Consider the following 27,610-nt stretch of genomic DNA (forward strand, 5'->3'; position numbering starts at 1 on the left):
TACATAACAGAAAATAGATTAATCAAGTATCCTCCTTAGGAGGTATAAGTAATTCAGTTTCACTGCTAGCCTTGCATGCTTTGGAAATGCTGCTGAATGTATCACCTAGTGTGTTTTCCCAAGTATAGAAAAGACTTACTACATGAAATCAAAAACGCTGCATTGTTATTAAATTCCCCAGGAAGGAGAAATTTGGAAGAAAACTCCTCTTTTTAAGTCATTCATCATAATCTGATTATGTTAGTCATCTGGTATTCTGTATTCAAACTACACTTTCCTTCATCTGTATGAAAATGAATTAACTTCAGTAGTAAGTACAAAGTCTGTTTGCTCATTAAACAGGCACATCTTGGAAAATATAAAATTCCTCCAAGCATGAAGGACATAAGCATACAAGTAAAACAAAACAAACAAAAAATCATATTTCTATCTCAGGCAATTAAGTAAAAATTTCCCAAGAGCTATGAAATACTATCTAGATAGCAATCACCATTCTTCTCAAGAACAAGTTAATTCTAATGCTTCAGAATATAAATGCAACGTTCACTGTCAAAATCACTCCCATTTCTTATTGAATTAAGCGTAACTCTTCATATAGACATTTACAGTTCGACAGTTACAGTTAGATACATGGGTTCTGACCTTGCTTCCCAGACAGCTACATATATCCCACACTTCTGTTAAAGCGAAATATTTTCTATTTTTCCTGTACTTTTCAATCTCTTTGCCTTTGCTCATATTGCTCATGTAAACTTATGTTCAACTCTGAAAATTCTCTTCCTTCATTGTCTATCTCAAATGCTACTTCTTCCTCAAATTCTAATGGGGAATCTCTCTCCTTTTGAGCCACACAATAGTAAGAAATATGGCTTTTAAAAATTCTGAAACAGAACATTAAACAAATCAAATTCAGAAAAATATTAAAAGACTGATTAATATTTATTTTACAAATGTATGGTGAGTTTAACATTAGGAATTCAGCATCTATTTCATGCATAGTATATATTAAATATCAATGTTTTTCAGACAGCATGATGCTATACCTACAAATTACAGGGACCCACCTAACACTTAACAGAACTATCAAGAAACATCACTACAGACATTAGATAAAACATATAAACATTAAAATAAAAACACAGTTTTACATTTAACCAACAAACAGAAATAAGAGATAAAAGGGGTGAGGTAGTTCATAATAGTAACAATTGTCACAGAATAAATATAATGTTTTAAAATGTGAAAAAAAATTTATAAAATTATGACTGGAATAATTGTGTATCTCCAGGAGGGAAGATTTAATATCATAAAGATGTTAATCTTCCCTAATATAATATATAAATGTAATATAATTCCACGTAAGATTCTGGTGGAGTTTTAAGAAAATGACAAAATTGTTCTAAATTTAGAATAAATATACAAAAATTATAAAGAAAATTGTTTAAGAAAAAAAGAAAGGGAGGGATTTTATCCAATCATATATTTCAAGTTATTATGAAGCAACTGCAATTTTTAAAAGTATGATACAAGCATAAAAACAGAAGGTTCACAAAGAATTATCAGAAAAAAGCATATGTAAAAGGCATATATATTGTGACAATAATTCCAATGTAAGCTACTTATTCAAGAATATGGAAAAACATATATTCAAAAGTCTATTCACTAAAATAGTTACAGCAAAAGATTAGAAAACAACTGCCTACCAGAAGAAGCTGACTGGTTAAATAAATTATAAAATAAATTTGCAGTAAAATATTATGCTGCTCTTTGAAAGGAATAAGGTACATCTACAGGTATCCATTAAGTCTAAAAACACAGTGCTTTCCTACAGATTAAACGTGCCTTTGACATCATTTGCCTTGATATTCATTTGCCTGTTTCCAGACTTTATGGACACCAAATATATGTGTTGAAGATGAGAAAATATCCAAGATTATACTGTTCAATTAATAAGGCAAGTTTTTAACAATATGTATAGGATATTCCTATTTTTCTTAATTTTTAAAGAGGTGTAAATATATACCATACATGCATGTATATGCTTGCAATTTGCATAGAAAATATATGAAAAGATATAAGAGTGGCTACCTTTCTAGGGATAAAAAACGGCTGGAGAAGTGGAGTTGTTAAAGGAATATTACTTTCTATGTTACTATTTCGTTTACAATTTAAAAGCAAAGCGAATCAGAAAACAAAAGATGATAATATCATATAGTAAAGGAACAAACCAAATGCTGTGGGATTAGGAAATAAACAAACAAAAATGCCATCTGCTTCCTGGAATGGTTAAGAGAGGTTTCTCAGAGATGTTGAGGTCTGTGCTACAGCTTTAAGGATGAACAGCAGGAAGACTCCACTAGGACGATGAAGTAGCACATATAAAGGCCTGGCAGGTCTAGCTACTGGAAGGACTACAGCATATTGAAAAAATCAGACTGCCCAAATATAAAACACAATATTTTTCATTCAAGTTTTTTGGTCATCCAAGATGTGGATATTTAGACAAAGTTACCTTTGACGTATCTTTGATGCTATGATTATATAATTATATTATATATCATTATGGGTTTGCCAAAAGGTTTGCTCATGTTTTTTCCGTAAGATGGCTCTAGTGGCACTTAGTTGTCTTTAACTTCTTTCAAAACAATTTTGTTAGATCGTATTGTGACAGCTGTCATATCAAGTATGCCTTTAAAAAAAAACTTATCAAAATTGGTGAATTTTTGTGTAGCCATTTTAATATTGAGGATGGAAGAAAAAAAAGCAACATTTTCGTCATATTATGCTTTATTATTTCAAGAAAGGTAAAAGCGCAACTGAAATGCAAAAAAGGATTTGTGCAGTGAATGGAGAAGGTGTTGTGATGGATCAAACGTGTCAAAAGTGGTTTGCGAAGTTTCATGCTGGAGATTTCTCACTGGACGATGCTCCATGGTCGGACAGACCAGTTGAAGTTGACGGCAATCAAATCGAGACATTAACTGAGAACAATCAACATAATACCATGAAGGAGATAGCTGACATACTCAAAATATCCAAATCAAGCATTGAAAATCATTTGCACCAGCTTGGTTATCTTAATCACTTTGTTGCTTGGGTTCCACATAAGTTAAGCAAAAAAAACCTTCTTGACCGTATTTCCACAAGCAATTCTCTACTTAAATGTAACGAAAATGTTCTGTTTTTAAAACAAATTGTGACGGGAGATGAAAAGTAGATACCGTACAATAATGTGGAATGGAAGAGATCGTGGGGAAAGTAAAATGAACCACCACCAACCACACCAAAAGCTGAATGATCTTCATCCAAAGAAGGTGATGTTGTGTATATGGTGGGATTGGAAGGGAGTCCTCCATGATGAGCTCCTTCCGGAAAACCAAACGATCAATTCCAACAAGTACTGCTCCTTATTAGACCAACTGAAAGCAGCACTCAACGAAAAGCGTCCGGAATTAGTCAACAGAAAACGCATAATCTTCCATCAGGATAACGCAAGACCGCATGTTTCTTTGATGACCAGTCAAAAACTGTTATAGCTGGGAAGTTCTGATTTATCTGCTGTATTCACCAGACATTGCATCTTCGGATTTCCATTTATTTTGGTCATTATAAAATTCTCTTAATGGAAAAAATTTCAATTCCCTGGAAGACTGGAAAAGGCACCTGGAACAGTTTTTTGCTCAAAAAGATAAAAAGTTTTGGGAAGATGGAATTATGAAGTTGCCTGAAAAATGGCAGATGGTGGTGGAACAAAATGGTGAATACGCTGTTCAATAAAGTTCTTGGTGAAAATGAAAAATGTGTCTTTTACTTAAAAACCAAAGGAACTTCTTGACCAACCCAATATATGGTTATATTATCCTCTGAAATACCAAAAGACATTTGAAGTTTATAAAACTATAAATGTTATACTATTCCACAGACAAAGCAAAAGCAAGGAGAAATTTTAAACCGATTAGAAATGAAAGGTACAACATGAATGATTTTAGTACAAAATTGACATAATATAAATTTACAATCCTTCAGCATAACTGTATGAGTACAATTTTCAAAATTCTGCCCCAGATAATTTTTTCTTCATAACTGTCAAGTGACATAAGCAGCTGTTATCACTATTTTTTGGATGGGAAACCAAGGTGAGAATAATATATGTTCCCAAAGACATACAGGTACATAGTCAGAGAAAAGACAAAATTCAAATCTTAATATACATCTGAAGAGTCAGTAGAAACTGAACTAAAAGACCTTTTATTTTTAAGCTAAGTATACACAAACCTCAAAAACACCCCAAGGGCTTCCCTGGTGGCGCAGTGGTTGAGAGTCCGCCTGCCGATGCAGGGGACACGGGTTCATGCCCCGGTCCAGAAGGATCCCACATGCCACGGAGCAGCTGGGCCCGTGAGCCATGGCCGCTGAGCACGCGCGTCCGGAGCCTGTGCTCCGGGAGAGGCCACAACAGTGAGAGGCCCGCGTACCGCAAAAAAAAAAAAAAACACCCCAAAACTAACAACCATATTTTTCAGTTTAGGATGCATGCAGTATTTCTATCATTATTCTTTACGTCATAACAAAAATTATAAAATGGTCTAGAAATAGTTCAGTACTTGCATGAATACTGTTAACTCCAGAGACAATCAAATGCTTAGCCTCTAAGCTTGTAAGGCAACCAAGTCAGGCAATCAAAAACAATGATTTACAGTATTTCTATTTAAAGTCTGAACCCATGTTGAGGGGGACTATCTTAACTATAGCCCAGAGGCCTTTCTGTTTGACTCATGTCAAATGTAGATAAAGACTTAATGACTAAAGTGAAATTTCTAATGAATTTCAAAACAAACATTTCACTATTTTAAATAAATATTGTAATAATTTTTTACTTGTGATATAGTAAAAACAATAACAGAGAAGATAATATGCTGAATCACAATGCTAGGAATTGCTCTTTGATAGCAAAGTGAAAAACATCCTATTCCAATAAAATTATACAATATCTGAGACTTACCTCAAAATAATCTAGAGGAGGGTAGGGAATGGGGAGGAGAGAATAATTGGTGTTAGAGATGAAACAAATTGGCTATGAGTTGGCAGCTGCTGAAGATGGGTAAATTATGTATGAGCATTCACTATACTACTTACTTCAGTGTTTAAATTTTATTGTAATTAAATACATATACAACTATCAACCTTAATAAATGCTGCATTTTGCTTCTTGGAATTCAGATACCACTTCGAATTCAAAATAATGATCGGCACTTCTATATATATTGAGGCTTGAGAAGAGTCATCCCATATTCCATAAGCCTTGCAGGCTAGCATAAACTATTAGGTTATGTTTGAGAACACATTCCCTCTATAAAAATTAGTAAGTAAAAAAATTAGTGAATTCATCTACCTTATTAGGAAATTACTAAAATTCAAAATCCAGCAATGTTTTGGGTCAACAGAGTTTTCTACCTTCCCTGGTGGCCTTATATGTATATAAATAGCCACCATAATTTTGTAGTCTTTCCTTTCCAGAGGATTCAAAACCACCTTCAGAAAATCTACATATAAACATAATTGTCAGTAGCTCAAAGTTTAAAGGAGGGGTTTGAAAGAGAATATGATGACCATGCACCTCTATGCTTTAAAGGCCCCAAGGGCTTTTCAAGGCTACAATTAAATGTGGCTTGTTGTAGACTGACTGATAGAGGGAATCCGAATTATTCCCTAGCTGGTACTGCATTAAACCATTTTTCACTAGAATTCCTTTTTCCAGACAGAGCAATACAAGCTCTACTGCCAGGTAAATGTCCTGGGAGAGACTGGCCTATCACGTAACAGGTCAGGAAGTAAATTTTCATTTCAGAGGAGTCCTTGGAGGAATATTTTAATTTTGCTTCTGCAAACACACATAGTATATCCAGTTCCCTTTTAAAAATTTCCCTCTCTCTCTCTCATACACACAAACACACACACACACACACACACACACACACACACATACACACACACTCTCTCTCTCTCTCTCTCTCTCTCTCTCTCTCTCTCTCACACACACACAGAGTCCATAATCAGGCTCTAGTTTAAAATGCACCCAGTTGAAGAAGAGTAATGAATAACAATGGACCTCATCATCTGCCTGCCGTAACCGGGCAACAGCATAACGCCTCACTGTTGGATTGGTGTAATGAGAGGACAACAGCTCCAAGGAATCCTCTACATCCATTGGCTTCCATTTTCCCAGAAGTTCCAATGCCTGTTTGGCCTCCTGGGGTAGATCCCAATTAACACATTTCAAGAACTTCGTCAAAGCCTAAAATCAGAAAAGGTTTAAGAATTAGAAAGGGTCAAGGGTGACTAGGCAGAGCTCAGCTTGGACTTGATGGCAGAGTCACAAAGTCAACGATTGACTCCTTACATAAACACTTTGTTTAGTGTTCAGTATACACACAATCCTAGAAAAACACTGCAGAATGAGGAAAAAAAAAAATCATGTTCCTTGTAACTATGTTTTTTTCAGGTCAAACCACTATGAATTTTTAAATTTTCTTCAGCTTTTCTTCATTTTGCTTTTGTTATTTTAAAACACTGCAGACCTCAAGACAGGGAAATAGTTGATGCATGTCTCACGAACTCTGAGATACCTTAGAGAAAACCTTCATTTTACAACATCGGCATGTGAGACATAAGAGATTGCAGCCAGTGAATGAGAGCCCAAAGTCAAGAAGGGCAGAACCCCACTCTTGAACACCTCCCAGAGTCAATGGTTTTCCTAGATACTCACATACAAGGACTCAAATGAAGTCAAATATGTATGTCTCTTTTACACAGAGAAGTAACTATTGGGGAATTAGTGTTTAATGGGGACAGAGTTTCAGTTTAGGAAGGTGAAAAATTCGGGAGATGGATGATGGTGAGAGTTGCACAGCAATGTGAATGTACTTATTAGTGCCACTGAACTGTACAGTTAAATATGGTTAAAATAGTATGTTTTATATTATGTGATTTTTACCACAATTTAAAAAAACATTTAAAAAAAGACAAAAATTCCACAGTAACAATAATAAAAACAGATAAATACATAGAAGCTCCAGCTTCTGTATAAATATTCTGATTCAGCTGGCTGTTTGCAGAATCATTCTGGAGCCTCACTTCTTTAGAAAGGTAGCGAAGTCTTCATAAGACTGTTGGGTAAGTAAACTACCTTTGAGCATATCATTAATGGCTGCATAACAATAAATGCTCTTTAAAGAAAGGTTTATACCTGTTTTCCATAAAAAGCAGTCCCAATTGCCAGATCTCCCTACTGGCAACACTTTCCTGGCTGATCCCAAGACATTTTCTTTTCTCTTCCTCTATGAATTCATCTCTTGAACAAACATAACTTCAAAATTTTAAATTCCTGCTCTGCCCAATTAAAAATATTTTCATTAGTAAACTAATCAAGTTCTCAAAAATGTTCACTTGGACAATAAAACACAATTACTCGTTAGTATGACATAAAATGAATCTTCATTCCCGTTCCCTAACTTACTCTTAATTTAACTAAATTAGGGAAAAAGGCACTATGGAGATGATCTAGTCCAGTGCTCAAATTTGTATATAATCTCAGTGAAGTGGCTTGCCCATCATCTCAAAATGGTGACAGGCTAGACCCAGAATCTAAATCCACTGACCCCCAGCCTATGCATGTTACACCAGATGGCTCCGCCTTATCATTAAGGCACTGCATCTCCTACTTAGCTAGGCCCATGCCCCTTGGAGCCATTACTCCACCAACACTTATTTCCTAAATCTGTTGTAGGAAAAAAATGGGGTGCAAGAGGAGGGTCACGTCCCAGGTCTTGAGTGAGTCCCTGGGACTGGCCACCTAGTGAGGGTCCTTGGATTCGCATGGGAAAGAATTCAAGAGCCAAACACAGTAAAGTGAAAGCAGGTTTATTTAGAGAGATACACACTCCACAGAGAGTGGGCTGTCTGAGGAGAGTGGTCATGGGAGATACACGTTCCATAGAGAGAACGCAGTCTGTCTCAAAAGGCAAGAGTGGCCCAGAAATGTGGGGGTGGTTAGTTTTTATGGGCTGGGTAATTTCATAGGCTAACGGGAGGGAGGATTATTCCAACTATTTTAGGGAAGGGGCAGAGATTTCCAGGAATTGGACCACTGCCCACTTTTTGGCCTTTTATGGCTGGCCTCAGAACTGTCATGGCGCCTGTGGGTGTGTCATTTAGCTAATGTATTACAATGAGTATATAATGAGGCTCAAGGTCTCCCAGAAGTCAAATCTTCTGCCATCTTGGGCCTATTAGGTTCTAACCAGTTTTTGTGGTATCCTGTTCTTAATGGTTGTATCATTCTTTTAATGGTTGTGCCCTGCCCACTTCCCTCCTGTCTCAAATCCATTCCCAATTCCGGCCAATTATTTCCTGGCAATATTTCCTGTTGTTCCCCTCAGATTGATTCTCACTATACCAAACATCTAGAGTTTGGCACAGCCTTCTAGCTAACAGCTTCAACACCAGTTTCTTTTCTAATCATTTCACAGACTGTCAGACACTCAAGCTGGAAGTGATTTTATTAGCACAAACTTCCACTGTCAGCAGAAATTTACCTTATAATATCTCTGACCAAAAGAGACCCAATATTTACCTAAGTAATTCCAGTGACTAATTTCCAAAGTACTCATTGCATTTAGACAGTGAAACCATTTTTGTTGTTTTTTAAACCCTGGCTTCTTTCTCAAAACATTCCTTGATACCTCTCACCACAATCCAAACCTGTGACTCTCATTAAGCTCTCATTGCCCCTCTATGCTTCAACCAAGCTAACCTATTTTATAATGACTGTCTAACTTCCATCTACAAGGAGTTCCTTCCTTCCTTATACTCTTCGCCAAAACTTTAGTGTCATCTTCTTTAAGGCCAGCTTGCCAAAATCTCAACTTTTCCAGGCAGTTTTCAGCAACTTTCAGCTCTCCTTTTAGTAGCTGCCTCAGTTTTACTATCTTCATTTAAATGATGCTCTTCTAACTACCAAATGCTTTTCTGGGCATTCTTATGTCTACAACTGGAGTCTGCATCCCCCAAGGATAGCTATCCATTTCTTCTGCACCTCCTGCACACCATTTAGTGCAGTGCTCGCTCTCCATATAAAAACATGGACTGCCCTCCTAACTTATTCTATGCATTTATTTTTCACTTCCAAAATGTATTTCTAGACTGAATGTGGAAACAAAGCAATACTTCTTAAACAACTACAGTGAAAGCTTTGCCATTTCACAGTACATCAGTAGTCTTAATAGAAATGTGCAGGTATGTACTTATTATAAGCAAATCTTGCAGCAGGCCGATGTACTCAGTTCAGCAACCAAAACAATCTAACTCCCAGATTCTCAGATTTATAGATTTATTAGTAAGATTTACGGAATACACTGCTGCCAGGGAACTTAAGACACTGTACAAAGATTTCACAACTTGATAATGCTAAATGTTACAAATGTAAACAAGGAGATAATAGAATGAAGGAGGAAACAAGAAGAGTAATGAGAAAGAAAGGAAGTGTAACAATTTGAAGACAGCGATAATAATGATGATACTTAATCTCAGGTCCTTTAAAGATGATTTATTGACCTATGTAAAACAAAGGTACAGGATTCAAATGTAATTTTATCCCTAGAGCTTCCATAGATAGTATAGGCTTTAGACTAAGCCAAGGTGTTTGGGTTTAAATCTTAATTTCCAGCTCCGTCAATTATTACTGTGTCACATAGAGCACATTATTTAACTTTTAAGTGATCTATCTCATAAGGTCGTGGTAAAAATTAAATAAGTTAATGAATATAAATGCTTAAAACAGGATATATATATATATATAATAAATAGTTGATAAATGTTAATTATTTCAACTGTGATATTATTGTTGTTCTATTTTTGTTGTTGAGTCCAGCATCAAATGTTAACATTATTGTATGTATTACCATGTTTTATATTAATAGCAATAAATATTTTGTTAACCTCCTTTCTGATCTTAGAATCACTTCATTATTATCTCCTACTTTTAGAATCATGATCACATTTCAGAGTTGAAAACACTGTATTTATCATATATATTTCTAATATTAACTTCTACCAACTAAATTTTGGAAATTACTATAATGTTAAAGGAAAACCTGTTCTACTCAAGACACTTCTGACATCAAATGTGTGGGTTGTCCACATGAACCAATTCCCTAATTCTCTGCAGACACTGAGTGTTCTACAATTTAACTGAATTCTGACACTCAGTGCAGATTGCAGAGGTTAAGGGGTTAGTCTCATAAGACTGCTTGCCATTTCAGATGCCAAGAGCAAACACTGGATTCTCAGGTACCCATACTTCAGCCCAGCTTGGCTACAAACTGGGGGTTCCCATGACCCTTCCTCAGGCTCAATAATTTGCTATAATGGCACAAAGAATTCAGAGAAATATATTATAAAAGATATAAATGATATATCTTTTATTATAAAAGATATAATTTATTATAAAAGATATAAATGAATAACCAGGTGAAGAGGTACATTAGGCGAGGTCCGGAAGGGTCCCAAGCACAGGAGCTTCTGTCCCCATAGTTAGGAATGTGCCACCTTCCTGGCATATGGATGCATCACCAACCCAGAAGCTCTATAGGTTTTCATAGAGATTCCATAACGTAGACACAATTGATTAAATCATTAGCCATTCATGAGTTATTAATTCTATCCCCAGCCCCTTTACGACCTCTCCTCCTCCCTCCACAGAGGTCAAGGGTGGGGCTGAAAATTCCAACCCTCTAATCAGAGGTTTGGTTCTTTTGGCAATGAGCCCCACTCTCCAAGAGTCACCTCATTACCATAAATACAGGTATAGTTGAAAGGGGCTTATTACGAAAAACAAAAGACACTCCTCTCATCCTTATTACTCATGAAATTCCTAGGGTTTTAGAAACTCTGTGCCAGGAACCAGAGATGAAGACCAAATATATGATTTCTTATTATATCACCATATCACAGCTATTCTAATATTTTAAATTCAAAATATTCAAAAATGAAATATCTCCTTACTCTGCCCCTTCCACTTGCCATATTTCCTTATTTCAGTCACTCAGGCCTAATTCTTGGGAATTACCTCCAAGTCATTTTACACATTATCCTCCCCTTCCTTTGCTCTCCAATACAGCTCTCAAAATCCATACATAAGCCTCCTAATTATGTCTCTTTTTTCATTCTCAGCTCTGCTCCAATCCACCTGGTTCATCTTCCTTAAAACATCACTTACTTAGACACATTCTGTTTGCTTTAGGGGTTTCCTATTGCCAGTGATATCCAACTCCGAACCACAGAATTCAAGGCTCATTACAATCTGATTCCACCTTTTCTATTTAAAGAATGTTTCATACAAACTTTTCTGTCTCCTGAACCTAGCACTCGGCCTTATTCATGCTTTTCTTTCCCATGAAAAATGATCATCAAATAAGAATGACCATCAAAGTTTGTTCAAACTTCAAGACCAATCTTGGCTCTGTAAAACCTCCCTCATATCTTAGCACACTGATCTTGTTCTCCTTCACATCTCTACTATAGTAATTACCTAACTGTTTACTAATAAGATGGTGACCCTTTATCAGTTATTATCCTCTACTTCTCCATTTTGGTTTTCCCCAAAACAGTTTAATTTTAACAGTTTCCCCAAAACAGTTTTAATTTATATGAAATTTACAGGGACATAATACCTCGAAGCTCAGAGCCTTAAATAACTCTAGGCCAAGAGTTGATACCAAATGCTTGCTGAATTGAATTCATTTCTGCTATGGTTTGCCATCAACTTCTTGCCAGGAGGCACAAATATTATTTTCCTGATGTCACTGTCTCAGAAGCAGCCTCATAAGAGCATTCAGTGTGCATCACTATTACCTTCACCATTATGACTCTTCCTACTATTTTTGTTCCCTAAGCATAATGGAAAGGCATTAATATAACGGTTATTTTTTATTAACATTTTAATAAGAAAGGCCATTTACCATGTTAAAAGCTGAATATTTTTTTAAAGTTGAATTTAAAAAGTTACAATAGTCACATTTTGAGTTCTGCAAAGATGAGTCACTTTCTATATGCTATGGACCACAAAATTAAAAATACTTCATAAATTCAACTGATTTTGTTGGACAAACTTATTACTGTGAACTTTTCAGGTACAACATCAAGTCTAGACTAGAGGGCTTTTTATCCGAAATACTTAAGACAGGTCATTTAGAAAAAAATAGGTGGAAAGACCAAATTTATTATTATTTAAATTATTTATTTATTTAAAAAAATAAATAAGAAGTACAACTTTGTAAGAACCAATTTCCACCAACTTGTTTCCTGAGCACTGCTTTCTCTCTAGGAAATCTTTTCAGCCTTAGGGCTCAACTGTCAAATAACCTAAATCACAGTTCCTGAGAAACTGGCACTGAACAATTTCTTTTATAAATAAATTAAAGGACAATGGTACAGGAGTATTTATTTTCTACAAAACCCATTTTAAATTATTACAAAGATACAAATGTAGCTATTTTAATAATTCCTTTGGTCACTTCAAGACCAATATATATTTGGCTTTCTGAAAAGTGCTTCCTAAACAAAAAACAGTGTTCACTCTACTCTAGTGATCTTAAGAATCCTGTAATATGTCCTGAGAAGTGAAGTTTCATCACCTACCTTTCAAAAAGTTGAAATCAATTAGTTAAATGAAACTTGTCACACACTTTATATCACTTGAGCATTTTTTCTTTTACACATATCTAGAAGTAATTGAATTTCAGTGGGAAGTGACAACTTGTTAAAACAAAGTTTTCTTTGGAAGCCTTTCTATCTAAGGGAGTTCTGCTTTGTAAATCTATTCTATGCTTCTTGAACCTATACATTCTAACACGTTTAATTCAATATCTTACTGCGTATTTTTAGACAGCACTGTGCTGCATTCAAGATGCAATTTCTGTGACCAACGTTATTCATTTAATAGAGTATCACGATACTAACTCAATCTTTTTATAAAACACAAAAATCATAAACCTGTGCTTCTGCTGATGAATCTTTCCTTCTTTGCAAGGATAAAGAGAATAACACTCAAAAGCTATAGCAAATTTAAAATTCCTCTCTCATTCTTGTTATAGATATAAAAGAGAATGGATATGATTCATCTACAAAGAATTTCCCAAGGCATCAATAAAAGATAAAGAAGAAAAGCTGAAGAGTTAAAGTGAGCTGTAACTGGATTTTTATCTTTACTTTAGAGACTAAAGGAAATACAATTGTTTCAGAAAAACAAGTTAACAAAGTAGCTAAAGACAATCTCATAAGATTGTAAACATTCATTCATTCTCACATAATTATATACCTGACAGATATTAATTTTCCTGATGCTTCTCTGTTTTGCCCACAACGCATTTCAGAATTCCTGTTACGGCATGCATGATGCTATATTTTCTGTATAATCCTCTTTTCTATGACTACCTTCTCTACTAACTCATAAATGTGAGCCTATCAAGAAGCAGCATTTATAAGCTTTGATTCTGCACAGGTTCCTTAATCTCTCTAAGACTCAGGTTTCCTCATCTGTAGAATAGTAACAATAATACCTATATTGTGGGGTTGTTGTGGGATATCAAATATCCCTGACACACAGTGGTTGCTTAATAAATGCTGGTTATTATTATTATACCTTAACAGTCTTTGAACCTATGTTCTAAGAATTTACTGACTATTTTATGAACTAGAAGAGACTTAACGTTCACTATAATTTAATGGACATATTAAATATGAGGAAACTAAAGCAGTCAAAAAGCTTCTTTGTGACAATAAATAGTAATAAATAGTAAGCCTCAAAACTAAGTCTCTACACTCAAGTCTAGTGCTTCATCCCAATTCTCTCTCTCCAGAAACTTTATCTACTCCATAGTTTCATTATGGAAAGCAAACGTCTAGTTCTGACCTAGCCTCTATCCTCATGCCAAGCTGGATACCATTCCACCAACTCAATTTACCATTTCAAATTACATTTCTCATATTCTCTCTCTAGCCACATCTCCTCCAGAATTCTATAGTTCTTTAAATAACATAAATCTTTTGCCAGCCACCCAGGCTCAAAGAGGTGAGAAGAATGAAGATAAAGTGAGTCAACATTTACTCTGCACCTACTATGCATTAAGTACTCAACCAGGTTATTCATCTGTATTATCTCACCTGTGAAGGAGAGTTGTCATAATTAGAAAAACGAGGAAACAAACCTTCCAAAGCAACTTGCCTCACCTTACCCAGTAAGAATAAGTTGTAGTGCTGGAAACTGAGCCCAAGTCTCTCTGACTTAACCCATTCAGACATTGTCTATACATCAACAAATAGGTACATGTGTCTTTGTGTTTTAAATTTTTAAAAAATGGAGTAACAATATATATTACTCTATAAACCTTTCTTTTTTCAAGTTTGACAATAAGTCTGTATTTCTATGGCAGTTTTACTTCATTTTGCTCATTAGCAACAAAGTTTATAGATAATTTGATATATGAAAATACTCAAGAAACTCACTTTTTCTTGATTAGTAAGATAATATCTAAACTTCCATACAAGATCTTGTTCTTCATATGTAAGTTGCTTGGTTGGTGGATAACTCACAATAATCTACAACAAAGAAAAAAAAAAACTACTTTTGTCAAATAAAAAAAATCTTCCTATATATTTCATTTAAAATTTTTCATTCATTTAAATATATCTATAATTGAACTATTATAGAAGCAATGAGAATATACATGCAGCCAAGTAAGACTTAAATTTGCTGTATTTATCAGTTCAAAAAGTATATTAGAGTATAAGAGGAGAAAAAGATAAGATAAAAAAATGTCAAGTTCCATATTAAAAAAAGAAGTATGTAATTGCAGAGCTAACTTACCTCAACCAAAGACACAACAAATCCAAATAACAAAAGCTCCCCCCCACCACCAAACTACTGCATGCAAGATAGTCTCAAGGATTGTACAACACAGGGAATAGAGACAATAATTTGTAGTAACTGCAAATGGAAAGTAACCCTTAAAAATTGTATAAAACATTTTAAAAAAATAAAAATGAGGGGAAAAGTCCCCTCCCCCCAACACACACACAAGGAAAAGGAAAAGAAAAAAAAACACCCAAATGATAAACATTTCTCTTGTTAAGTCAGCAGAAGCTCAGGCAATGTATCTTAGGGCCAGTTTCTAAGAACACTATATCAAGAAAGCATATACTATTTGCAGTTCTGTCTCTAGGGCTAATATATTTCCTGAAAGCCCCCAAATGATATAAAACTACAGAAATGTGAAGTTGTTGAAATTACATAGGGTTCATTAACCTGTGTCTGAATCACTTTTAAGTGATGTGCTATCGCATCAGTTGCAACCAAAATACCCACTTAATTATTTTTAAATTAATATTTTATAAATTCTCTTACATTCAGTTGATCTCTTGTGGCAGCATTAGGCTTGAGGTCGTGGTCAGAAGGTCCACTTCTTAAACTCCGGGCAAGTTTGTGGTGTTTGCTCTCAACTAAATTTTCCTATAAATTATTTAAGAATATTAAGCAACAATGTAAATTTCACCAGTAAGCAGTTTCAACAGCCACTTAGAAATAGAAAAGTAAATAGTTACTTATTTAAGACCAGTTTATAATATTTAACATTTTATTTGTGTTACAACTTTAGTCTCCTATGTATCTTGTGGTGATAGGGAAAGTAAGCATGACTTATGCTTCACCAGGCGCACTTGAGCATGCCATTCCAGTTTCTTGTTCTAACTCTCCACTGTATTCAAGGTTTTATACCCTCTACCCACTCAAATGTTACCTTCACTCCAAAATCTCCCCTGGCAACTCAGATTAAAGCACTCCCGCTTCCTATGAGCTACTAGTGACTTCGTGATATAATTGTATTATCATCTTAGAGTTTAACTGCCAGTAGTAACTGAGGGCAGGGACAATGAATGACCAAAATGCTTAACTATTTTACCTATGGCCAAAATCATTAGTTTTGAACATACTGTCTTTGCTTAAGAGACTTTATTTTATTCACTTTTTCATGTGTGAATTGTCTGTTCATGTTTTTTTCCTAATTCGGTTTTTTGGTCCTTTATTCTTCAGTTTTTAAGAGTTCTTTACGTATTAGATATTCAGTTCTTTGTGATGTATGTCACAAAGAGTTTCTCCCAGTTTGTCAACTGTCTTTTGACTTAACAGTGTTTTTGCCATGCAAATTTTTTAACATAGTCAAATTTATCAATCATTTCTTTTGTTGCTTCTGGATTTTGATTCAACGTTAGAAAGTCTTTCCCTACACTGACAGTAAAGTACTAGTAAGGTTTCATTTTATAATATTTAAATCCCTGATTCATTTGGAGTTTTTCCTTATGTATGGTGTGATGTGTGGATTTGATTTAATTTCATCTTTTTCCAAATGGCTCATTCCCCAACACTATGCTCCAGTGATGAAATGCCACCTTCGTCAATTTACATATGTACTTGGATCTATTTCTGGGATTTTTAGTCAGTTCTACCAGTCCATTTGCATATATACATGTACTAGTAACTGTAACTGTAGAGTCTGTTTTATTGTTTGATACAGTGATATACCAGCTTAGCGGCACTCAATGTTTGTTAAAATATATTCCTCTGTTTAGTTAATACTAAGGGCTACAAATTAAAATTTTTTAACATGGGGGTAAGGAGGGTAGCTTTTTTTCTTAATTTTTTGTTTTGTTTTTCCTTGATTGCATTTAAAACTAAAAATTGTTGACAGAGGTCCTAGATCTTTGTTTTTTAATTACAGCATCCATAATATTAAAACTGTAATTGTTGATGAGCGTTTTCTTTAGAAAAAAATACACTAAATATACAGACATCTCATTTACCTGCCATTTTGGTAGGAGTTAATATGGTCCCAGTATGACAAAACTTGAATACTCTCAACCATTTTGAAGGTAACCATTAGTGTGTTTCAAATATCCAGAATGCAAAATACAATTTGATTTTATAATGAAAATTCAGTGTCAATTTCATTTTTATTTTTTAACATTTCTATTGGAGTATAATTGCTTTACAATGGTGTGTTAGTTTCTGCTTTATAACAAAGTGAATCAGCTATACATATACATATATGCCGATATCTCTTCCCTCTTGCATCTCCCTCCCTCCCACCCTCCCTATCCCACCCTTCTAGCTGGTCACAAAGCACCGAGCTTAATCTCCCTGTGCTATGTGACTGCTTCCCACTAGCTATCCATTTTACATTTGGGAGTGTATATATGTCCATATATATATTACAACTCTCTCACTTTGTCCCAGCATACCCTTCTCCCTCCCCTTGTCCTCAAGTCCATTCTCTAGTAGGTCTGCATCTTTATTCCCGTCTTGCCCCTAGGTTCTTCATGACCATTTTTTCTTTTTTTTTTTAGATTCCATATATATGGGTTAGCATACGGTATTTGTTTTTCTCTTTCTGACTTACTTCACTCTGTATGATGGACTCTAGGTCCATCCACCTCGCTACAAATAACTCAATGTCGTTTCTTTTTATGGCTGAGTAAATTCCACTGTATATATGTGCCACAACTTCTTTATCCATTCAGCTGTCGATGGACACTTATGTTGCTTCCACGTCCTGGCTATTGTAAATACAGCTGCAATGAACATTGTAGTACATAACTATTTTTGAATTATGGTTTTCTCAGGGTACATGCCTAGTAGTGGGACTGCTGGGTCATATGGTAGTTTTATTTTTAGTTGTTTTAAGGAACCTCCATACTGTTCTCCGTAGTGTCTGTATCAATTTACATTCCCACCATCAGTGTATGAGGGTTCCCTTTTCTCCACACCCTCTCCAGCATTTACTGTTTGTAGATTTCTTGATGGTGGCCATTCTGACCGGTGTGAGATGATATCGCATTGTAGTTTTGATTTGCATTTCTCTAATGATTAATGATGTTGAACATTCTTTCATGTGTTTGTTGACAATCTGTATATCTTCTTTGGAGAAATGTCTATTTAGGTCGTCTGCCCAATTTTGGATTGCGCTGTTTGTTTTCTTGATATTGAGCTGCATGAGCTGCTTGTAAATTTTGGAGATTAATCCTTTGTTGGTTGCTTCATTTGCAAATATTTTCTCCCATTCTGAGGGTTGTCTTTTGGTCTTGTTTATGGTTTCCTTTGCTGTGCAAAAGCTTTGAAGTTTCATTAGGTCCCATTTGTTTATTTTTATTTCCATTTCTCTAGCAGGTGGGTCAAAAAGGATCTTGCTCTGATTTATGCCACAGAGTGTTCTGCCTATGTTTTCCTCTACGAGTTTGATAGTGTCTGGCCTTATATTTAGGTCTTTAATCCATTTTGAATTTATTTTTGTGTATGGTGTTAGGGAGTGTTCTAATTTCATTCTTTTACATGTAGCTGTCCAGTTTTCCCAGCACCAGTTATTGAAGAGGCTGTCTTTTCTCCCTTATATATTCTTGCCTCCTTTATCAAAGGTAAGGTGACCATATGTCCGTGGGTTTATCTCTGGTCTTTCTATCCTGTTCCATTGATCTATATTTCTGTCTTTGTGCCAGTACCATACTGTCTTGATTACTGTAACTTTGTAGTATAGCCTGAAGTCTGGGAGCCTGATTCCTCCAGCTCCATTTTTCTTTCTCAAGATTGCTTTGGCTATTCGGGGTCTTTTTTGTTTCCATACAAATTGTGAAATTTTTTGTTCTAGTTCTGTGAAAAATGCCAGTGATAGTTTGATAGGGATTGCATTGAATCTGGAGATTCCTTTGGGTAGTATAGTCATTTTCACAATGTTGATTCTTCCAATCCACGGTGTCAATTTTAGATCTGTTAACTTTATTTTATTATGCTAGGCATAGGATCTGTGAAGGTACTTAGGTGTTTGTTTCTAAGATTTCCGAGCGACCTTTGTTTTCTAACTTTTTATTTGCTTTTCCCCCCTATTTCTTCCTTTGATGTTAGGCCATCAGCCATTACTTCTTGCTCTAATGAACTGTATTTACTCCAGTCATCATGTTTTCATCTTCCCATGTACTACTTTTTATCTACTTTGTTCTGATTAGGAAGGTAATTAATCTAATTAGAAATGTATAAAATAAGGAGAAAATAGTTCACAGTGATATACATGAATTCTAAGTGTAAATATCACAGTATCTATTATGTTGCTATAAGGATTTTTTGCCTGGAACTTTCTAAATCTGAAGTCATCAAATTAAATCTCTGCTGCAAAGTAGGAATTCTTCCTCTTCCTTATTCCTGAGAGCTATCATCTCAACAATCCAATGCAGTATATCAAAATCCTCCAAGACACCATAATCCAAATTGAATAGTTCTAGTAGCTACAGTAATCTTCCCTGTTTTTCAACAAAATCAGTCTCCCTAAAATTTCCATCCATTAATCTTAGTGTTATCTTCTGGTATAAATAAATTTCCCTTCTGTTATGATGACAATCTTTCAAATACTTGTTACCCCAAGTCCTTCAAGACTGCATTCCATAGCTTTTTCAATAATTTAAACAAAATGGTTCCCCAACACTATACTATCTTGACCTTTTTTGAAGGTGTTAATATTTTTTGTAAAGATTCCATCTGAACCTGATTACATATATCAATAGCTGAAGTGAATTTATGAATCACTTTTAAATAACCAATGTAGTTACAGATATAGCTTTTAAAAAGAAAGTGTATGATGTGGATCTAAGTCATAATCATTCTGGAGAAAAGAATTTTCATAAGAAATTTGACAATGACTCACCATAGACATCTGAGGGTCAGGAACTTTCACTATCTCAAAGCTTGTTAAGATTGGAGATGACTCATCACCATCCTGGATTACAGCACAACAAGTTTAAAAAAAAATTTTTTTAACCAAATGGTTAAAACGTCATACATGATCATGTGCACTCTAATGTATTTTAATTTTTAATGAACATTGTTCCTCCCTTTAAAATATTATCTTCTTTCAACTATATTTTAAAATACATATCCATTTTTTACCTTTTGTTGCTGATAAAATATTTTGAGAAAAATAAACTCTAACAATAAAAAAAATCTGTATTATAGTTTTTAGAGATATGAGGTCTGGAAATTAGTAGATTGTCTCTGTCCGGATTTTGTTTTAAACTTTGCTTACAATGACTGAGTCAAAATAGTATGTTCTAATTTTCAAACTTAGAACAAGAAACCAAAGAGTATAATTAAAATATGGCACAATGGATCTGTCACATCATTTGCAAAAACTACTAAGTGGATTTTGGTAATTTTTCAAATTATCACAATTAAGTTCCACTCAAATAAGTAGAATTTTAAATGTGGGTTAACATTACTCAAACTTACATACAACTAGAAACTCAGCAGCATTGCTTCTCAGAGGATACTTAACGCAATGCAAATTTGAATAGCAAGAATTAATCCATCAATTCTTAAGAAATAAATCTGTCTTATTTTGTTGGTATTATCATTTTTGAAGAATTTTGGCTTTTACTTTTATCCAATTCAGGCAAGAAAGGTAATTCTGCATAATAAATATCACTGCATACATCCTGGAAAAGGATAAACTAATTAAGGTTGAAATTAATTTCCTCACAACTGTACACCTAGCATCAAGTTTTTCTGTCAATTTCCAAATGCTAGCATATTTTCAATTTTAGATATGAACAACAAAATCAGGAGAGACTGAAAGAAGGGAAGTATTGTGACTTTAGGTTTAGTAATTGAGTCCTAGAAAAAAACACAAATTCCCACAGCCATTGTTTAACAAGCTGGTTCTCAGTCACAACATCAGAAAACACATTTATCAGCCCAACTGTGACAAGTATCTTCACTATCTGTCACAAAAGGTGACAAGAAAGTCTATTTCCATTAGATTCAATACACTGGTCCAGCAATCTTTACACTAAGTGGAAATATGACAGGGTAGGTAGACAGGCATTAATTTATGGGCAATTTTCAAGAAGCAGTAGAAAGTGGTCAAGAACCTTTTCAAAAATACTTGAAATTCTTCTAATTTCTATTCTGTTATTATTTCATCTATCAACAAAGCTGTCTTTCAAAAGATCCTTCAAGTCTCTAATGATTGAAAGTACCATCACCATTAGCATGTTTCTGCAATATAAACTCCATATAGGAAGGAAATATTGCTTTTAATGAAATTACATATAGTAAAAATGTAAAAAGTGATTTTATTAAGATGTATTGGTAACAAAACAATTTCACTCCCCTACATTTCCCTTTTTAATGTAGTTTTTCTAATGAATTAGCAAACAATATTAAATAGTCTATGTTCTTATCTATTTTTCTCCCAGAGAGTACTATTTATAAAATAAAAAGCTGAAACAAGTTAACTTTTCCTAACCTTTTACTTTAGGAAGGGGTACAAGCTAAAGGGAAAAATACATTAACTTGAAAAGTACCAGAAAAATGATCACAGATTAACTATACAAACCCTAAACCTTCATTATGAAAACATCTTTCAAATAGTAATTTAATAGTTATAAAACATATATTTTTAAAAAATCACTTGTGACAACTTTAACAAATAAAACTAATGTGTAAAGGTAATTTAAAAGTGCTGCTTCTAATGAACAAATAAACTGCATATAGCTTAGCTCTATGCTAGAAGAAATATTATTCTATTATGCCATGTATCGAAAGTCTGTCCTCATTCACACTGATTCTGATTCGCACTGTCCTCATAAGCACTTGTCTCAGTACTTCCAAAATAACAGAAGGTACCTAATTTATGTGGTTTTGAACTATGCATACTATTATTTCTGTAGTACTAAAATGAAGACCCATAAATAAGCATTTAAGGCACAGATATTTTTCAAGTAGCTAGATATCAAATATACAACTACTTTCTTTTGGTAATGAACAGACCAGAGCAAATTCATAACTTCATATTCATTACCACACAGCCTACTGATAACATGGTTTTCTTAATTCTGCATATATTATATAAATGAACATTTATAAGTTATTTCATAAGCATACTTATGTTGAATTGTTACATATACAATTCCAACACATTACATACACACTCAAATAACAAACATACCCTTACCATTCAATAGCCTACCACATAAAACATATGATTCCCTCTTTCTACTTTTCAAATGGACACTAATTGTTAATGAAGCTACTGCTTTAATGTCTTACTTGCCAATTTACAGAACAATTAATCAAAAAGTTTTTAATCTCTTGCATATTTATTGAATTCTATAACCCAGAACTGCATTACATGAGTGATCAGCTTTTGTAATCTTGTTGTAGCTATATGATTTGATTTGTGTATATACAAACAGCTGCTGCTGACAGCTGTCTGCTGCCATTCTGCAGCCAAAGAATTCATCCCAGCAGGAAAAACGGTAAATTGTTTTTAATGTTTCCCCTCCCTTCTACTTTAGAGACCATAAACAGTTCCAAGGAAAATACCTTTTCATAATAAACAATACCATATTCCTTATCATCACACTTGACACATCGAAACTCAACCATCAAGTACATGAAATTAGAACTTCGTTTTTCACTCTAAAAGAAAAAAACAAGATTTTTTATGAAAAATGATTTTCTTCAACATCAGTTTGTATCGTTATTCCCAATTCAGTAATACATGGATTCTATCAAATATAATTTAAAATGTAACAAATTTTTATTTCATTATTATAAATGCACTGTTTTACACAGCACTACTATTTCATTATATATAGCACTACTGTTTTATCCAGAAGTATCTACTACTCACTTATAACTCCCTCCTCAAACTTAATGACATTTTTGGTTTATTCAGTAGTATGAATTCTATTATATAACATTTTAAAGGTATTTCATATACATTTGCAGGAGAATTATTTTATTTTAAAAAATTTGTATTTCTAATAATTTTAAGCAAAGAACAGTTCACCCTTAAACCATATGGACTAATCTAACTGTAGAAATTAATATAAGTATAACAAAAAACAAAAGTAAAACAAAGTGTATGTAACTAAGGACAGAGGTCATTTGAGCTTAACAACATTTACAAGTTTTTCACAATTTATAAACGGTCTTAAAATAACTTGTAATCATTTGTAAAGTTTTATCAATACACTTTAAATACACTGGGAATAGTTACTTCTTCCCCAACATATAAAATGCTGATTGTGTGTATAAATGTGTCCCCTTAAAAATGCAAATATTATGTTAATAATGAAGTGAAAATAAAATTAAATTTAAAAGGGTGATTAGTCCTGACTCAAAACAGTTTGAAAAATGGCTTTAAATCTATATGTATATAATCATAAAGATCTAAGGAGGTCACTTAAACTGTTCAGCTTTATGAAGCATATTATAATCTATTATGATAATAGATAGCCTCCTATGTTTTAAAGAGTGCAGATAGAGTGAGTGAAAAAGGATGGGCAAAGTATGCTCTAATGTTACATTTCCTAAACCCAGGGGTATCTAAGTTGAAGAATAGAAAAATTAAAAGTATTTTTTAATTAAAAATAGGAAAAAGAAAAAAGCATTTTGATTAAACTATTTTTGGAATGTGACTATTATCAAAATTCAAAAAAGTAAAATTTTCTTCCAGTTTCAGTATATAAGAATGTATTATGTATATATTTAGAAAAGATGCCCTGTATTCATACTGAATATAAATGTTGTTAGACACTACTAATTTGTTTTTTAAAAATGAACAATGTCAAAATTTTATTTTTCTAAGTGTTCACTGTAAAATGACAAATTTCTCTCTTTCCACCTGCTGAAAACTGTTGAAAGAACACAAATCAAGTCAGTTGTGCCATGCGGTGATCACTATAAGCTACGCATTTCACAAAATTGCTATTCCTCTCTCCTAATGTGATTAATATATAAGCATTATTTCTGCTCTTTAGACATAGAGTGTTAGGCCAAATATCTAGTATTTCAGTGCTAGTGTACCTAAAAAATTTTTTTGTCGTTCTAACTTTTGTAAAGAGTTTCACTGAAGCCATCTTTTCATTGAACATATTCTGGACCAATACACAAGATCAAGAAAGCACACAAATTACTTGAACCATGTAACCTCATTAAGTGTGCACAGCCCTATATGTACTAAATAAGACAAGGAATATCTTAATTGGAGAGAGGAATTGCTATTGATGACTTAAGGTAACTGAAGTGAAGAGGTTGTTTTGACACTATGTTGACAGATTTATCCAATCAACTTGGACATAAACTGCTATATGGAGAAAGAGAGAACACACAAGTGAGGCATCAAGCTTAACATGGGCTTCACTTATATGATATTTAGTACACTTATGATATCCACTACCTATTTCGGGGTTCAAGAGAACACTAAAATATAAGAAAGGCAGATATCCTAAGCTTTCCTTTTATTAGCATAAACCTCACAACTAGAGGTAATCCTCAATGCTCCCACATTTGAGAGATACCTGGCAATAAATAGTTCTTCTAAAAATTTTTTCAGTTAAAATTCTGGAGAAAATATTTTGAAATAAAAAAGAGGGATACAACCCACCTCATTTATCATTTCTATTTCTCTAAATGTCAATCTGTCCAGCCAATCTACTTTCACCATGTGACCTTGTCGATGAGCTTTGGTGAGCTGCAAAAAATATATAATGGAGAAAATTTTAAGCGACAGATCTCACAGAAAGGAGGATAAAGAATGGAAATGATCATCAACATGACACTGGAAGTACTAGCTAATGCAAAGAAAAAGGAAATAAATGATATACAGATTGGGAAGAAATAAATAATACTTTCTTTATTCAAAGGTGACATGACCATTTATGTAGAAAATATTTTTAAATGGGCAAAAAGCTCCTGGAACTAATAAGCAATTACAGCAAGGAGGATACGAGGTTCATATATAAAAGTCAATCTCTTTCTTATATATTGTTACCAGCAATCAATAAGTAAAATTTGAAATTAAAAACACAATATCAAAACACAGTATCATTTACATTAGTGCCTCCCAAAAATCAAATTGGTATAAATCTAACAAAATATGTACAAGATCTATGTGATGAAAACTAAAAAACTCTGATGAACAAAATCAAAGAAGTAAATTAATGGGCAGATACTCCATTCAGGGTAAGATGACTCAATATTGTCAAGATGTCAGTACTTCCCAACTTGATTTATAGATTCAAAGCAATCCTAGTCCATAAACAAAACAAAACAAAACAAAACAAAATCCCAGCATGTTATTTTGTAGGTATCAACAAATTGATTCTAAAGTTTATATGTAAAGGCAAAGGATCCATAATAGCCAACACAGTATTGAAGAACAAAACTGGAAGCTATACATTACCCAACTATAAGACTTAATATACAGCTACTGTAATCAAAACATTGTGGTACTGGAAAAAGAATAGATAAATGGATCAATGGAACAGAATGGAGTCCAGAAAGAGTCCACATAAATAGAGTCAATGATCTCTGACCAAGAAGCAGAGGCAATAAAATGGAGCAATGAGTCTTTTCAAATATCACTGGGATAACTGGACATGCACATGCAAACAAATACTTATAGACAAAGACCTTACACCCTTCACAAAAATTAACTCAAAATGAACCACAGACCTAAATGTAAATTGCAAAATACAAAACTCCTAGAAGATAACATAGGAGAAAACCTAAATGACCTTGGGTATGGTGACAACTTTTTAGATGCAACACCAAAGACATAATCCATGAAAGAAATCATTAATAAGCTGGACTTCATTAAAATTAAAAAATTCTGCTCTGTGAAAGACATTGTGAAGAGAATGAGAAAACAAGCCATGGACCGGGAGAAAATATTTGCAAAAGGCACATATGATAAAGGAATGTTGGCCAAAATATACAAAGAACTCTTAAAACTCAACAATAAGAAAATAAGCAACCTGATTTTAAAAATGGGCCAGAGATCTTAATAAACAACTCACCAAAGAAGAGATATGGATGGCAAATACGCATGTGAAAAGATGCTCCACATCATATGTCATCAGGGAAATGCAAATTAAAACAATGAGAAATCACTAAACACTTATCAGAATGACCAAGATTTGGAACACTGACAACATCAAATGCAGGTGAGGATGTAGAGCTACAGGAACTCTCATTAATTGCTGGTGGGAATGCAAAAATGTAGAGCCATTCTGGAAGTCAGTGTGGCAGTTTCTCACAAAACTAAACATACTCTTACCATACAGTCCAGGAATTGCCCTCCCTGGTATTTACCCAAAGGAGTTGAATACTTAATGCCCACACAAAAGCCTGCACATGGATATTTATAGCGACTTTATTTATAATAACCAAAACTTGGAAGCAATTCAGATGGCCTTCACCAAGTGAATGGATAAATGAATACATTCAAACAATGTTATGCAGTGCTAAAAGGAAAGGAGGTATCAATCAATGAAAAGACAAGGAGGAACCTTAAGTACACATTACTTGCACATTGCTAAGTGAAAGAGGTCAATCTGAAAAGGCTAGGTACAGTATGATTACAACTAAAGAAAAGGTATTGATAAAACTATGGAGATAATAAAAAGATAACTAGTTGCCCAGGGTTGCGGGGGAAGAAGGGATGTATAAGTGGAGCACAGAAGATTTTTAGGGCAGTAAAACTACTCTGTATCATACTATAATGATGGACAAATGACATTAACATTTGTCAAAGCCCATAGAATGTATAATACCAAGAGAGAACACTGAGGTATATGGTCTTTGGGTGATTATGAGTTGTCAGTATAGGTTCATCAATTGTAACAAATTGTAACAAATGTACCACTGTGGTGAGAGGTGTTGACAATAGGGGAGGCTATACCTGTGCTGGGGCAGAGTGTATATGAGAAATATCTGTACCTTCCTCTTAGTATTGCTGTGAATGTAAAACGGTTCAACAAAAATAAAATCTTTAAAAAATCTAAAAAATCAAAAAAAGAAGTGTTATGTCACCTTCACATTTGATACATTCCTATACACAACAGAAGCCACACACAACTATCAAGATAAGAAATGGACTTGGCTAGAGACTAATCATCATAGTTTTTACAGAAAAACAAAAAATTTTAAATTGTCTACAATCTGCCATCTAAACATGCTAAAAAATAATGAAGCCTTTCCTGAAAGTATCTCCATGTTCTATATTTCTTGTATTTTGATTACTACAAAGGGAGAGAATTATAATGATAGTTCTTCAAATTGGAAATAAACTTCTATTTTTTTTCACATCTCAATATGAAAAATAACAAACAGTTACATACATAAGGCATTTCTCTGGAGCCTATAATTTACTACTCTAAGACTTAAGCACATAAGTGTGCATGTGTGCTTTACTTTTAAGAAGGAGTAATGAGGGCTTCCCTGGTGGCGCAGTGGTTGAGAGTCCGCCTGCCGATGCAGGGGACACGGGTTCGTGCCCCGGTCTGGGAGGATCCCACATGCCGCGGAGCGGCTGGGCCCGTGAGCCATGGCCGCTGAGCCTGCGCGTCCGGAGCCTGTCCTCCGCGACGGGAGAGGCCACAACAGTGAGAGGCCCGCGTAACGCATAAAAAAAAAAAAAAAAAAAAAAAAAAAAAAAAAAAAAAAAAAAAA

General features: G+C 34.1%; 1 protein-coding gene across 3 annotated transcripts in view; it reads right to left on the reverse strand.

The window, feature by feature from the left end:
• The window catches only part of PIK3C3 (phosphatidylinositol 3-kinase catalytic subunit type 3), a 156,866-nt gene that overhangs the window by 79,747 nt on the left and 49,509 nt on the right, over positions 1-27,610 (reverse strand). For all 3 annotated transcript variants that reach the window (XR_004345351.1, XM_032602470.1, XM_032602471.1), the window contains exons 5-10: positions 24,543-24,629; positions 22,475-22,570; positions 19,797-19,868; positions 15,461-15,565; positions 14,563-14,655; positions 6,110-6,295 (exon numbers count right to left, since the gene is read on the reverse strand). Coding sequence is in view for 2 of the 3 variants with exons in the window: in XM_032602470.1 (XP_032458361.1) it covers positions 6,110-6,295; positions 14,563-14,655; positions 15,461-15,565; positions 19,797-19,868; positions 22,475-22,570; positions 24,543-24,629 (639 nt within the window). In the remaining variant the exon portion in view is untranslated. The remainder of the gene's footprint in view (positions 1-6,109; positions 6,296-14,562; positions 14,656-15,460; positions 15,566-19,796; positions 19,869-22,474; positions 22,571-24,542; positions 24,630-27,610) is intronic.

Source organism: Phocoena sinus, chromosome 14 (assembly GCF_008692025.1).
Source record: "Phocoena sinus isolate mPhoSin1 chromosome 14, mPhoSin1.pri, whole genome shotgun sequence".
Lineage (NCBI taxonomy): Eukaryota > Metazoa > Chordata > Mammalia > Artiodactyla > Phocoenidae > Phocoena > Phocoena sinus.